This window comes from Gloeophyllum trabeum (genome assembly GCF_000344685.1).
Source record: "Gloeophyllum trabeum ATCC 11539 unplaced genomic scaffold GLOTRscaffold_00012, whole genome shotgun sequence".
In the NCBI taxonomy this organism is placed as follows: domain Eukaryota; kingdom Fungi; phylum Basidiomycota; class Agaricomycetes; order Gloeophyllales; family Gloeophyllaceae; genus Gloeophyllum; species Gloeophyllum trabeum.
In genome coordinates, this window is record NW_006920421.1 from 1,097,644 (window position 1) to 1,109,609 (window position 11,966).

The window sequence follows — 11,966 nt, forward strand, 5'->3', positions numbered from 1 at the left end:
GCTGAAAACTTGACATCCTGAGCAGCATCATATACTAATATATTTATTTTGCGAAAGCAGTTGTGTTCCAGCCATGATTTCCGACTGAGCATTCACCTCAACGATTTGAAGAGATGTCCACTCACTCCTCCCTCAGGTTCTGAGTATACAAGTCATTTATGTAAAACAGCTGACATTGAAGTATGCTGCTTTCACCTGGAGACCGCATCTCCAACGCCCCAAGCTAGGTCATGTCTGTTCTCTTGAGTCCCTTGACCAGCATCCGCCACCTTGGCTAAAGATGGAAAGAGAGATGCCACGTGGTTCTACAATCGGGGTCCTTTGAGGACCCCATCTTTGATTGGTCCAAAGCCGTGTGCCGGTCCTGCCGTCCGCCATATACGGTTAAGAGCCAAATAGTGTCAAATAGATCGCGTAGATCTTGAAACGATCGCAGGAAACCTGCGAACGGCCGGGGGGTCCAAGACCCACTACCTACGGTAGCGGGAATTCTGGTGTCAAGTCCGAGTGCAATGGCTCGCTCGGTTCTGACTGCACAGGATACCCCACCGGATTATTGATCTCGGGACCCCAGATCTCGCTTTTGACTTCCAACCAGCACCAGCAGACCGCCATGCATCTTCTAAGCACCCTCTCAGCTCTCCTCGCCTCCACCAGCGCCCTCGCCTACGTAGGCAACGCCTTCATAGCGGAAAACGGCACCTGCGTCTGCACGTCACCCACCGGCTGCCCAGGCCAATGCGCCACCGTGGACAGCGTCGGCGCCGTATGCACCAACTACTGCGGGAATAACAAAACGCTCGCGTGCGGCGCGTGCGGCGAGTCGAACTACACTTCGTGTATCATGAACGAAGATGATACCTGCTTCGCTCTCAACGAATGAGTGCGAGTTCACGTGAGCGCGAATATCCTTGGTGTGCTTGGTTTCACTTTCTCATTGCAAGTCGTAGATCGAGCTGCCGCTGATAGGAAGAGCTGGGGAGAACTCAGCTTGGGCTGCTTAGGCCCCATGGACCACTAACCAACGCCCCTCGTTTACCCCTCCCTCGTGCGGACACTACGAGTACTTAGTTACATTGTGCTTGTCCAAAGTAACACTTAATATCAGTGACCGCCGCCGAAATCAGGTGTTATAGCCTCGAGAAGCTAGGTGACTCCGCTACAAATGTGCCGTCATCCCCTTCAAGCCCTCTCGCATGTCCTACCCTCGCACGAATCACCATCGGGTACATCAAATCGACTGACTTGCAACTGACGATTCAGTGCCATGCGGAAACACTGGTTGCAATGTAGGGACGACGCTGAAAGGACAATATAAAAACGGCAACAACGTCAACAAGCGGTGTTGCAACGGTCAGCGTTTACACCGGCTGTGAACATGCCAATAGATTCGCAGTTCCAAGTCATCGCCCCAAGATGCGCTCGATTTCGACGCCACAGCCCGTATCAATAGATCCCTGGAATAAGCCTGTACGGCACTCTCTTCGCCCACTCTTCCCATTGGGCACCAAACTGTTTCTTCATCAGCTCATCCTCCCTCGGCGCCCTCATCACGACCAACGGGAACGCCGCGGAGACAGCCACCCAGTAAGCAAGGCAGCACTTCCCGAAGACAGTCTCCAGCACGCCGCTCTCCCGCACCCACGACCCGGGGCTGAGCAGACACAAGTTGATACCGACGGTGACGAGCATGAGGCCCGTGTAGCTCGGGTGGCGCACGACGGCGTACGGCCCGCTCGTGACGAGCTGGTGGTCCCTGCGTATGCTCAGCTGGAACGTGAACATGCGTCCCAGTGTCCGGAAACACCAGTATCGGATCGCCCCGCCGGCGACCGCAAGCAGCGATCCAGCGAGGAACGTCGGTGATGCACCCAAGCCCACCGCGCTAATGGCCCGGTTGCGTGCGAGGTACTGCAGTACTGCAGGCGGAGTGGCCGCCGGTAATCGGTCGTGCTGCGCTAGGATAGTAAGGATCTCTGCGACGCTAGCTGCCCAAGCAAGGACCTGCGGGCAGGATTGTCAGCTTTGCTGCGCAAGCAGTGCTACGAATCCCGCGTACCTTCGGGATCAGGGTACTGCTGTCCCTCGCATTGTGGATGACCCTCTCAGCGAAAGTCTTCGGGGCAACCAGCTCCTCTCCTGACGGCACAGGGTTCGGAGGAGTGACGGCCAGCTGAAAGCAGCCGGTCGCGGTGACGAGCAGGGGCACTTTCAAGAGAAGATTGCTCATGGTGAGGAGAGCGCTAGCACTGGACTCGCATGCACAGACAATGAAACGAGATGGGTGCTTTTATGAGTTGACACGCAGCGCAGGCGATGCAAACACGGGGCCTACCTTGTGATGGGTCTAGTCGGCAACTTAGCGCCCCCTTCGTTACCGTACCGGACGAAGTGACTCCTCAGAGGGCTGTATATATTCCGAGGGGGATCCACCGACAAAATGTCAGTAGGTCAGTAGTAGTCACATCTACCGGTACAGCGTTCGCAAGGATGGTCTTCACGACCAATTGCAAGTTCCGCTGCGCGCCTTATCGCACCGAATCATTACTAACCTTCAGTGTCAATGACCATCTACAACCAGCAGTATGGATTCCGTTGCTGGCAAACGGGTGATATAAATACCAAAGACAGCCTAGATGGAACAGCTAACGCGCAGAGGAGGGGAAACACTAAAAAGACAATGTAAAAACGGCGACAATAACCCCAAGGTCAACAAGCGGTTTTACAGCGATCCATATATACAACGGCTATGACAGGTGAATAAATTCTTGCTCAGGTACGAAGAGTGTAGGTATGCCGACCATATGTCAAGACGGTCCGAATGCCCGGGTTTAGAGTGAAGAGGTATGATGGGGGAGGAGGGCAGGGTTTACTTTGAGGGGCCTGGCGTGCCCGTAGGGGTTGGTATCTCCATCGACGCCAGCTTCTTGAAAATCTGAACGAACACGGAGACGAAAACGGTGTGAGGTCCTCTCCCGACGGCGCAGGAAATAAATGTAAAACATACCTGAACATACACATCCGAGGTCTGACCTCCGCTCACAGCCCACTTCCCGTCGATGATAGTGAAAGGCACACCAGTAATACCTTTCGCTCTTGAGTCCGCGATCATAGCATTCACCTCCGCACGACATTCATCCGACTGCAGAAACTTGATAGCCTACGGTATGGCAGCGGCATCAATATTGCTACGTTCGCCAAGGAATCAGCACGGATAACGTACCTCATCCTTGCTCATCACATCCGCCTCCTCGGCACACTCCGCTAACACCTCTTTATCTCCAATGTCCTTCTCGTCTTCGAGGAACGCCTTGAATAGCAGCGTCAGAAGGGGCTGTTGGAGCCTCTGCCCTCCTTTCTTCCACGCCTTCAGCATCAAGCGGTGGGCGGCTGTCGATTGCGATAGCAAGCCGCCCCAGGAGCTGACGATAGGAGCCCGTCAGTAAGAAGCTCACGGAGCGTTGTGCAGGCCCACTCCGGGGAATCAGCGCTGGGCGGCGGCTAAATCATTCTGCAACTGACGCAGCTAAATACATCCGATAGCACTTGGCCTACTCGTGGTCCCAGTCCAATGTCCCGCCGTGTCCGCCTCGAAAGCAGAGACGGGTGCCTTGACCTATAGAAACCGCACTCACATTTTCACTCCGACCTTCTCCGCCCGGGCCCCGACCATCTTCTCGATATTCTCCAGTTTCTCTTTACCGAACCGCTGCGTGTACCACGTCATCTTGTCTACCGGTGGTTCCCCGTCCTTTAGGGAGGTTAACAGGCGGAACGGCCGGAACTCGATGTCGAATTCGACGGGGCAGACGTCAGGAACAGACGACATCTCCTCAACGGCAGCAAGGAGCTCCTTCTGACCGATGTAGCACCATGGGCATATCTGGGCAGCAGAGACGGGATTAGCAGTGGTACATGGAGAGGTACCGGACTACGCACGATATCCGAGATGACCACCAGCTTTATGAGCTTGGGAGACATGATCGCTTCGAGGCGAGCAAAGACGGCGAGCAGGAGAACCGCGTATTCGAATCCAAAGCCAGGTTTAGAGCGTTATGAGAAGGTGTCTTAGCAATCAGTATGCTCGTGCCCGAGAAATGCGCGCAAGAGTAGGATCGACGGAGCCCGAGGGAGGAAAGCCAGAAAGTGAGAAATTAGAATAATGATAGAGGGGGGACAGGAGTAAGGACGCGAGTCGGGTGGTATATGGGGCTGGGAGCAGGAACGAGGGAACAAGCTTAATGCTTTTGGGCGTACAGTGCTGACAATTTCGCGCCATCGCGTCTCGGGGCTCGGGTCAATCGCGAATTCATTATTATTGCGTGGAAAGGTCCGGCCGCTCCCCGGACCTTTGCCGGGTCCAGCCGAGCCGACAAATGTTTTGCCTAACCCGGCACTGGGTCTTCCGGGGACGTCCCGGGGAATCGGGGGGCCTTATCAAGGCGCAGTAACGACGACGGCTCTGGTGGTCGACGTCGCTGCCCCGGGTTTCCAATTTCCTGCGCACGCTATCCGCTCTTTTCACCTTTTCGGAAAGAGAACGGGGTGAGTCGTTGCAAGCATTTGCAATCTGACAAACCTCTCCAACCCACTGACCGGGCATCCACAAATGCGTCGACTGATGACACTAGCACTGCACGGCCACTGGCATCAGCTTACACACTACAATCATATGCGGGCGCTTGTGTCGGACATTAACCTGAGGCTTTTATCGACCAGCAAGACCTGCCTATGCGACTGCAACTGGCTCCACGTCGCGCGCGGCTGCTCTGCCTGAGGCCTCTCTTCATTCTTGCAGTCTGCCGGTCGTTCATCCAGGTCTGCGTTAAACGTCTCGCTTACGGATGTGGGGTAAGCACCAAGTACGTTCTTGGCATTGTAATCTGATAAACAAGTCAAGAAACACCACCTCTCCCCCGTGTCAGGCAAGTCTGACACAACGTCCGAGATCGTCATCTCTGTAAGAAACAATCTATACATAGCAGTGTGCCATTCTCACGGTTTTCTTCACCTTCACGGTCATAGGCTGCATGCCCATAAAGATAGAGCACAGCTTGACACCGACTGCCTACCCCGTCCAACCGCTGCTGTCCTAGCATTCTCGGAGATTTACCAAGTGAACGCGAACGCGTCTGCAGTGCAGCGGCGACTCTCCATGACTTGCGGAAAGCGTGTTCGTCTCCCCCAGAACTGCAGGTACAGACAAGCCTGATACTAAAACGCAACGTCAAGTATGCCGACCAAGATTTCTAAGCCTATGCATGAGTGTGGAGCCAAGGCGATTCTAAATCCGCCGTAGCTGTCGTCAAATGTTCATAGGGCAGTCTTCGCAGTCCAGAGTATATCCCGGTTTGTTCCCGGGTGATGTGACCAGTGGCTTGAGAGTGGGGGTGGCTTGCCTACCGAACAGTACCGGTGAGCGCCTTGCTATCTTTGTGTCACTCACATATATAGCGCAACTGCTGCTATCTCCGCAGATAGACTGGTCAACGCAATTAAATCATCGTTGTGGGACTATTCTAGCATCCGTCGCGTGAATTGCGTTCAGCCAGCGACTCTAATTCCATGCAATGTCCCTTACGCTATATTCCTTTCAGCGTGGGCGTAGTACCCCACGCCGTCTTCCCCGCCCTTCCGTATTCCAGGCCATCCCTTCATTTAGGAGCGCCATGCCCTCCGTCCTCACCCATGCACCCAATTCCTGCATGTATATTAGGGTGGCCGTTTCCACGAGCTCAGGGCCTGTTTTCTCGGGAACAAATCCCTCCTTGTCCATATTAGAAGACGTGCCGCTACTAATGGTTACACCGGTACGTTTTCCATGTGTCGATCCATCCTACAGCTAGGGCACCGCCTGCGACGAATCTCAATACTGTATCACGATAACCGTCACCCGGACGCTTTCGAACGCGCTTCTCGAGGGCGTCTTCTATAACCTATTTCCTGCTGCTCGTGAGTCTCAAGGCTCCCCAGTGGTGGTTCCCGGAGATCTGTCGGCGTACCGCACAACTGGGATTCCCAGATCTTACTACTTAGCACGTGGCGCAATAAAGAAGCGTAGCGGAAGCAAATGCTGCGATGTTACTTGGCAAGCGTAATGTAGCGCGCGAGGGACTTGTACAATACTGACATATTATAGTCCTTGGTGAGAATTGAAACGTACCGAGTTGAACAATGGACAGATACTTCCACCGACATGACGGCCAGGTGCGACGCAACGCGGTAAATGACAGTCCTACTCTCGCTAATTCGAGGGGGCCGTCTCGGGCCAGTCAGGACCGTGAATACGTCTCCAAATTTCCAACACTTTCTGCATCACGTCTCCCGACATGTCCTGCCATATCCCCTCATGCTCCAATTGATCATCCTTTAGCTCGTCCAACGTGGTAATCAGAAAACGGTCTCCTGCCCAAAGGCCACGATGGACGTCGCCCTCGTATCCGCTGATGCCGATATCAGGACAGCTGGACCAGCAGATCTGCGAGAGAAGGACGTCCCCGAGGTTTACCGCGTCACCCGCGATCTCTCTTACAGTGTCTGCCCGCACATATTGACGCTTCGACGAGTTACAGAGAATCCACCGCCCGTCATAGACATCGAACTCGTCGGGCCGAACTGTCCAATGATTACCTGGAGGGGATCGAGGGATGGCGCGCTGACACATGAAGGTCAAGATGCGCCCCGTGGGCCGGAAATGGTATTTCCTTTCTAGCTTCTCCAGCTCCTTCTGCTCTTCAGGCGCAAGGAGACCTTCCGGCAAGTCGTCAGAACGATCGCCGAGACACAGGATGCGGTCACCCTGCCAGTTGTTTGGGTATGCCTGCGATGCCTTCACCAGGTACTTATAGCCAATTGCCCACAGCGTCTTGTTGCACCCACAAAGACATGCAATATCGCTTGGACCCTCAATGAGTTCAAGGATAATTTCCAGCAGCTCCAGAGGGAGAGCGAGCTTGCCGAGTCCCGCAGCCGGATCTCGCGGGCTATGAGAAAGATCAGGAACCGGTTACGAAGCACGAATGATTGGACAGCCTACTTTTTGGCATTTGCCAGGATTGCGGTGTTCAATTCCTGCAGCTCGGGGGTTGGCAGAAGCGGATGCACCCGCTTCAGCAGCTCCGCACTCTGCCAGTATTCTTCGTCGGACAAGCTCTTAATCAGCGAGCCTGCACGAGGGATTAGACGCCATTTGTCGACGTTCATACTGTTGCACGTAATGCTCAGGATGGGGCTCAGATTGAGCATCAGAATGACTCACATCCCCCAAAATTGAGCCCTCGCCATTATCTGAAACTTGCGCTTCCTACTAGTAGGCCACTGCGACTAGTACTAGCAAGTATCTGTTGGATGCTACCTCTTCCTATGAGGATATGCACTTGCAGCCTGATGCTCTGCACAGTCAAAGTGGCACCAGCCTAGTCCCGTCGTCGATATGATGACGGTCGTTGCAGTTTATGAACCGCAACAACGGGAGTAGTAGTCACCCGTGGCAACTCGTTCAGGCCTATCATGATCAGTGTATCACTACCTATCAGCGCTTGCAGACTCGTGACTCGGACCTGTAGTGTTTACAGGATCGTCACAACTTGACACAGAGGACTCGGACGGGAGCTCCTGAAATACTCTATGCGCAGAAGGACAGATTACAGAGTTGGATAGCTATAGGTCCTGGCTCCTAGCCACTCGGAGGCTACCGGCCCGCCAGTGGTGATGCCACAGCGGCGGATGCGATAAACCTACTATACATAGGGCTTCAAGAAATGTCGGAAAAGGCCTCCCGTACTGACTCGACCTTGAGCCGAGCCAAACACTCCCAACGACGCGTGGGACCAGTGTTACAGTTGCTTCTGCCCCGAATCACGGCCGATACACATCCACTACCGTCTTCATCACATCTCCGGAAACATCCAGCCACGTCCCCTCAGGCTCCTGTCTCGATCGGGCCTCTAGCTCATGCAGGGTGGTGATCGCGAAGCGGTCTCCGGCCCAAGCACCGCGATTGAGGTTCCCCTCGTATTTCATGCTGGTGAGCGGATCGCTGGACCAGCAGATCTGCGAGAGGAGGACGTCGCCGAAGTGGATCTGCCGGCCACCGACCTTCGGAAGGCCCTCCGCGCGCACGTACTGGCGCTTTGACACGTTGCAGAGCGCCCATTGGCCGCTGTAGACGCGATTCCTGGCTCGGCGCACAGTGTCAGAAGGGGGTTTGGAGCAATCGGGGAGGTGCTGGTGGAAGAACTCGGACGGGGTGCGCCAGGGATGCATGCCGTGTTTCTTCGTGTCCGCCTCCATCGCCGCTTCGTCTGCGGGTGTGAGGACGCCTTCGGGCAGGTCGGTCGAGCGGCTGCCGAGGCAGAGAATGCGGTCTCCCTGCCATCTGTCTGGCTGCACCTGTATCGCTCTTGTCAGATACTCGAAGCCGATCCACCACAAGGCCTTGTTGCTCAGGCAAAGAGAGGCGACATCCCGGTGGTCTCCTAGGCATTCGAAGATCAGCAGGAGTAGCTCGGCAGGGATGCTGAGGGCCCCTAGTCCCGCAGCTGGATCATGGGCGCTTCATAGGTAGCTCAGCGATTTCCGGATGACGAAGGTAAGCATGGCGTACTGCTTGGCTTGTCTGTGGATCTTGCGGTTCAACTTGCGCAACCTCGCGGTCGGCAGGAGCGGGCGAAGCCGTTCCAGTAAAGCAGCACTCTGCTCTTGATCGGATAGAAGACACTTCAAAGACAGAGCGCCAGGGATTTCGCAGCGCTTGTCCAAGTTGATGCTGTTTCGCGCGACGATCAGGGTGAGGCTCGGAGGGCCCGGGGGCGAGGGCAGCTTAACTGTTTACTCACGTCTTCCAGTGTTGGCGCTGCCTCATTCAAGTTATGCACTAGCTTCGCTACACCTACAAACGCAAGTACGACTGGATTATTGCGTTGTCACCGTCGTGGTGGAGATCTATGAGAATAGGGATATATAGCGCCCATAGCTATGTTACATATACGCCGGGGAGTCCCGTATTTTCTCTACGAAGGACCTAATGATAGACAGACTGGAGCACACTGGCATGTCGTTTGACTACAAGTCGTACTCGCGTTTGTGGGATTTGTGTGGTCATATCTCGACGGAGAACGATGGCATTGCGGGGGCTATGCATGCACTAGCCGCGCTTCAGAATGCAGAGAAAAATGGGAGACCCTGCCTCCATAGACATGACAGTGAACTGTAGGGTGACAAACTGGTCTTGAAGCTGGAGCTCAACCACTTGCAAAAAAAACAAGAATTCATCCATGACCACCGCAGGGCTCGAACCTGCAATCTCCTGATTTCGACTGGGGACAAGTTGCATCCTGATCGTAGTCAGACGCGATGCCATTTCGCCAGGCGGCCACGGAAGGGAAGGTCTTTGTACATTACAACCACGTAGAGCCAATGAGAAGACAGCTAGTAAATTGGATCTAGATCAGACGTCAGCGGACGTAAATAGCGGGCTCCCATTGGGCGGTCAGAGATGACATCACCGGAGAGCGTCCAGTCCTGATAACCCTCGCAGACGCGTCCGCCGTCCTCGAATGCGCGCTGCTCTTCGTCTCAGCCGCCTCAGACACCAGCTCGCCGTCCCAACAATTCGCAACATGTCCGTCAAGACCGTCGCCGTCCTCGACCAGTCCGACCTCGCCGACGGCCAGATGTACGCCCCGTCTTGCTCGCTGGTCCACCTTACTAACCCGGCCACACAGGAAAGAAGTCGAGTTCGAGAAAGGCAAAGTCCTGCTCTCCCGCCTCGGTGACAAGATCCACGCCACCTCCGCCTTCTGCACCCACTATGGCGCGCCCCTCGCCAAGGGCGTCCTCACCGCCGACGGTCGCGTCGTCTGCCCCTGGCACGGCGCCTGCTTCAACGTCTGCACCGGCGACATCGAGGACGCACCTGCGCCCGATGCTATTCACTCGTTCAACACCCACGTCACGGACGGCAAGATCTATGTTACCGCGGATCCCTCCAAGGTTACGAGCGAGGCAAAGTCGCGCCCGCCGAAGCTGCTGGCGAGCGGGTTCGAGGGGACTGTGGGAGGGACAGCGAAGAACGGGGTCGTAATTGTGGGTGGGGGTAGCGGGGCGTTCCACACTGTCGAAAGTCTGCGCGAGGTGAGTGAAAGGCACCTTGGAGAGAGATGCAGTCGATGATATGCTAGCCTGCAGCATGGCTACAAGGGCCCCATCACAATGATATCAAAGGAGCCATATGCGCCTATTGACAGGTAACACCCACCGCATGTATGCGCATATACTCAACTCACCCGGAGTCGGTAGAACGAAGTTGAGCAAAGCCCTCATCACCGACGCCTCCAAGCTCGAATGGCGCACCCCCGCCGACCTCAAGATCAAGTACGGCTTGTCTATGCGCACCGGAACGGCAAGTCCTCTCTTCTTTCTCCTCACCTCCTGCCAACCCGCCCTTCCTGCATGTAGGGAGTCACCGCGGTGGATGCGGTCGCCAAGTCCGTCACCCTCTCCACGGGCGAACAAATGGCCTATGATACACTCGTCCTCGCGTCGGGCGGGACGCCCCGCACGCTCCCCGTCGAAGGCGCGGACCTGGGCAACGTGTTCACCCTGCGCACCGTCAAGGACGCACAGGCCATCGACGCATGTCCGTATACTCTCACTTTCTATTTCCTTATAACCGCTCTTTGCTGAATATGCGCGCTTCGCAGTGTGCCAGGAGGGCAAGCGCTTGGTCGTGGTGGGGAGCTCGTTCATCAGTATGGAGCTCGTCGTCGCGGTCGCGAAGCGCAAGCTGGCGGCGATCGAGGTGGTGGGCATGGAGGAGGTGCCATTCGAGGCCGTGCTGGGCAAGCAAGTCGGCGCGGGGCTCATGAAGGTCCGTTTCCCCCTGCCCCTTCCTCTCTACGAGATAACTGATGTCACTTGTAGTACCACGAATCCCAAGGCGTAAAGTTCCACATGAAGTCCAAGCTCGACAGGCTCGTGCCCTCGTCCTCAGACCCATCAAAAGTCGGCGGCGTGGTCGTCGCCGGGCAGACGATCCCCGCGGATGTCGTCGTCATGGGCGTCGGCGTCGCGCCCGCGACAGAGTACCTCAAGAGTCCCGCAAGCAAGGGGTTCGCGGTGGATGACGGGAATGGGCAGGGGAACCTGGAGAAGGGCGGCGCGGTGCTCGTGGACGAGTATTTAAGAGTGAAAGGGGTAAAGGACGTATATGCGGTGGGGGATATTGCGATGTATCCTCAGCCAGGGACGGGGGAGATGAGGAGGATTGAGCATTGGAATGTGAGTGTTTCTCTTTGGGTTGGGATTTTGGCGTGGGGCGGTTGGGTGGTAGGACGGGGTGCTGATGATGGATGCAGGTCGCGGGGAACCAGGGCCGCGCGGCGGGGAAAAGTATTGCGGGGGATGCGCAGCCGTTTGTGAAGATACCTGTGTTTTGGAGTGCGCGTGAGTGCTCGCGTTTGCCTTACCTTTCGTGTTTTATGGTGTTGACGGGCGTTGGTGGGATGTAGAGGGCCAGCAGCTGCGCTACGTCGGCGTCGGCGCGCAGTTCGAGGACGTGATCGTCGAGGGCGATCCAGGGGAGATGAAGGTGCGTTTTTGCTCCCCATTTGCCCCTCTACCTTTGTCTGCTTCTTTTCCGGGGTTATGGAATGCGGGAGATTAACGTGGACTATGAGCAGTTCATCGCGTACTACGTCAAGGGCGGGAAGATTGTCGCGGTGGCGAGCATGCAGAAGGACCCGGTGGTGAGCAAGGCGAGCGAGCTGATGCGGCTCGGGTTGATGCCCAGCCCGGAGGAGGTGCGGGCGGGGAAGGATTTGCTGGGGATTGACATTTCGACGCAGGGGGCGAAGGCACGGGTGGGGGCGTGAGCGAGTACTCCAAGGGATAAAGGAAAAGAAGTTCGAAGACTAGAATGTGTATATTATGTGCTGTATCGATATGTTTTCACCTTTTTCTCGATC

General features: G+C 55.8%; 6 protein-coding genes and 1 non-coding gene across 7 annotated transcripts; 3 read left to right on the forward strand and 4 right to left on the reverse strand.

Annotated features, from left to right (window-relative positions):
• Positions 1-409: 409 nt before the first annotated feature.
• Positions 410-1,114, forward strand: GLOTRDRAFT_117452 (uncharacterized protein). Its single transcript, XM_007870802.1, has 2 exons — positions 410-895; positions 951-1,114. The coding sequence occupies exon 1, from the start codon at positions 614-616 to the stop codon at positions 881-883; it is 270 nt and encodes an 89-aa protein (XP_007868993.1). The 5' UTR covers positions 410-613; the 3' UTR covers positions 884-895; positions 951-1,114.
• Positions 1,115-1,177: 63 nt separating this feature from the next.
• On the reverse strand, positions 1,178-3,752 carry GLOTRDRAFT_112062 (ICMT-domain-containing protein). The gene is made up of 7 exons (XM_007870803.1): positions 3,636-3,752; positions 3,224-3,422; positions 3,008-3,160; positions 2,553-2,935; positions 2,336-2,407; positions 2,060-2,249; positions 1,178-2,004 (listed from the first exon to the last, which is right to left on the reverse strand). The coding sequence occupies exons 6-7, from the start codon at positions 2,228-2,230 to the stop codon at positions 1,447-1,449; spliced, it is 729 nt and encodes a 242-aa protein (XP_007868994.1). The 5' UTR covers positions 2,231-2,249; positions 2,336-2,407; positions 2,553-2,935; positions 3,008-3,160; positions 3,224-3,422; positions 3,636-3,752; the 3' UTR covers positions 1,178-1,446.
• Positions 2,870-3,981, reverse strand: GLOTRDRAFT_131967 (thioredoxin-like protein; the record flags this gene model as incomplete). Its single annotated transcript, XM_007870804.1, has 5 exons — positions 2,870-2,935; positions 3,008-3,160; positions 3,224-3,422; positions 3,636-3,883; positions 3,940-3,981. 5 exons carry the CDS (start codon positions 3,979-3,981, stop codon positions 2,870-2,872), a joined length of 708 nt encoding a protein of 235 aa, XP_007868995.1.
• A 944-nt stretch (positions 3,982-4,925) lies between these two features.
• Positions 4,926-5,755, forward strand: GLOTRDRAFT_117455 (uncharacterized protein). Its single transcript, XM_007870805.1, has 3 exons — positions 4,926-4,960; positions 5,026-5,415; positions 5,478-5,755. The coding sequence occupies exons 2-3, from the start codon at positions 5,310-5,312 to the stop codon at positions 5,606-5,608; spliced, it is 237 nt and encodes a 78-aa protein (XP_007868996.1). The 5' UTR covers positions 4,926-4,960; positions 5,026-5,309; the 3' UTR covers positions 5,609-5,755.
• Positions 5,756-6,244: 489 nt separating this feature from the next.
• Positions 6,245-7,284, reverse strand: GLOTRDRAFT_131968 (uncharacterized protein; the record flags this gene model as incomplete). The annotated part of the gene is made up of 3 exons (XM_007870806.1): positions 6,245-6,983; positions 7,037-7,204; positions 7,259-7,284. The coding sequence occupies 3 exons, from the start codon at positions 7,282-7,284 to the stop codon at positions 6,245-6,247; spliced, it is 933 nt and encodes a 310-aa protein (XP_007868997.1).
• A 1,992-nt stretch (positions 7,285-9,276) lies between these two features.
• GLOTRDRAFT_t102 lies at positions 9,277-9,375 on the reverse strand. The gene has a single exon. It is a non-coding gene; the product is annotated as a tRNA-Arg (tRNA).
• Positions 9,376-9,620: 245 nt separating this feature from the next.
• On the forward strand, positions 9,621-11,950 carry GLOTRDRAFT_64447 (uncharacterized protein; the record flags this gene model as incomplete). Its single annotated transcript, XM_007870807.1, has 10 exons — positions 9,621-9,676; positions 9,726-10,134; positions 10,189-10,247; positions 10,300-10,406; positions 10,463-10,639; positions 10,704-10,870; positions 10,924-11,280; positions 11,358-11,445; positions 11,511-11,590; positions 11,682-11,950. The coding sequence occupies 10 exons, from the start codon at positions 9,621-9,623 to the stop codon at positions 11,871-11,873; spliced, it is 1,692 nt and encodes a 563-aa protein (XP_007868998.1). The 3' UTR covers positions 11,874-11,950.
• Positions 11,951-11,966: the final 16 nt, after the last annotated feature.

Coding starts and splice junctions, on each gene's coding strand:
- GLOTRDRAFT_117452 (XM_007870802.1), top strand. CDS start 614: ATGCATCTTCTAAGCACCCTCTCAGCTCTCCTCGCCTCCACCAGCGCC.
- GLOTRDRAFT_112062 (XM_007870803.1), bottom strand. CDS start 2,230: ATGAGCAATCTTCTCTTGAAAGTGCCCCTGCTCGTCACCGCGACCGGC. Junction 2,005..2,059: donor GCAGTACCCTGATCCCGAAG/GTACGCGGGATT, acceptor TCCTGCCCGCAG/GTCCTTGCTTGGGCAGCTAG.
- GLOTRDRAFT_117455 (XM_007870805.1), top strand. CDS start 5,310: ATGTTCATAGGGCAGTCTTCGCAGTCCAGAGTATATCCCGGTTTGTTC. Junction 5,416..5,477: donor TTGCCTACCGAACAGTACCG/GTGAGCGCCTTG, acceptor CTATCTCCGCAG/ATAGACTGGTCAACGCAATT.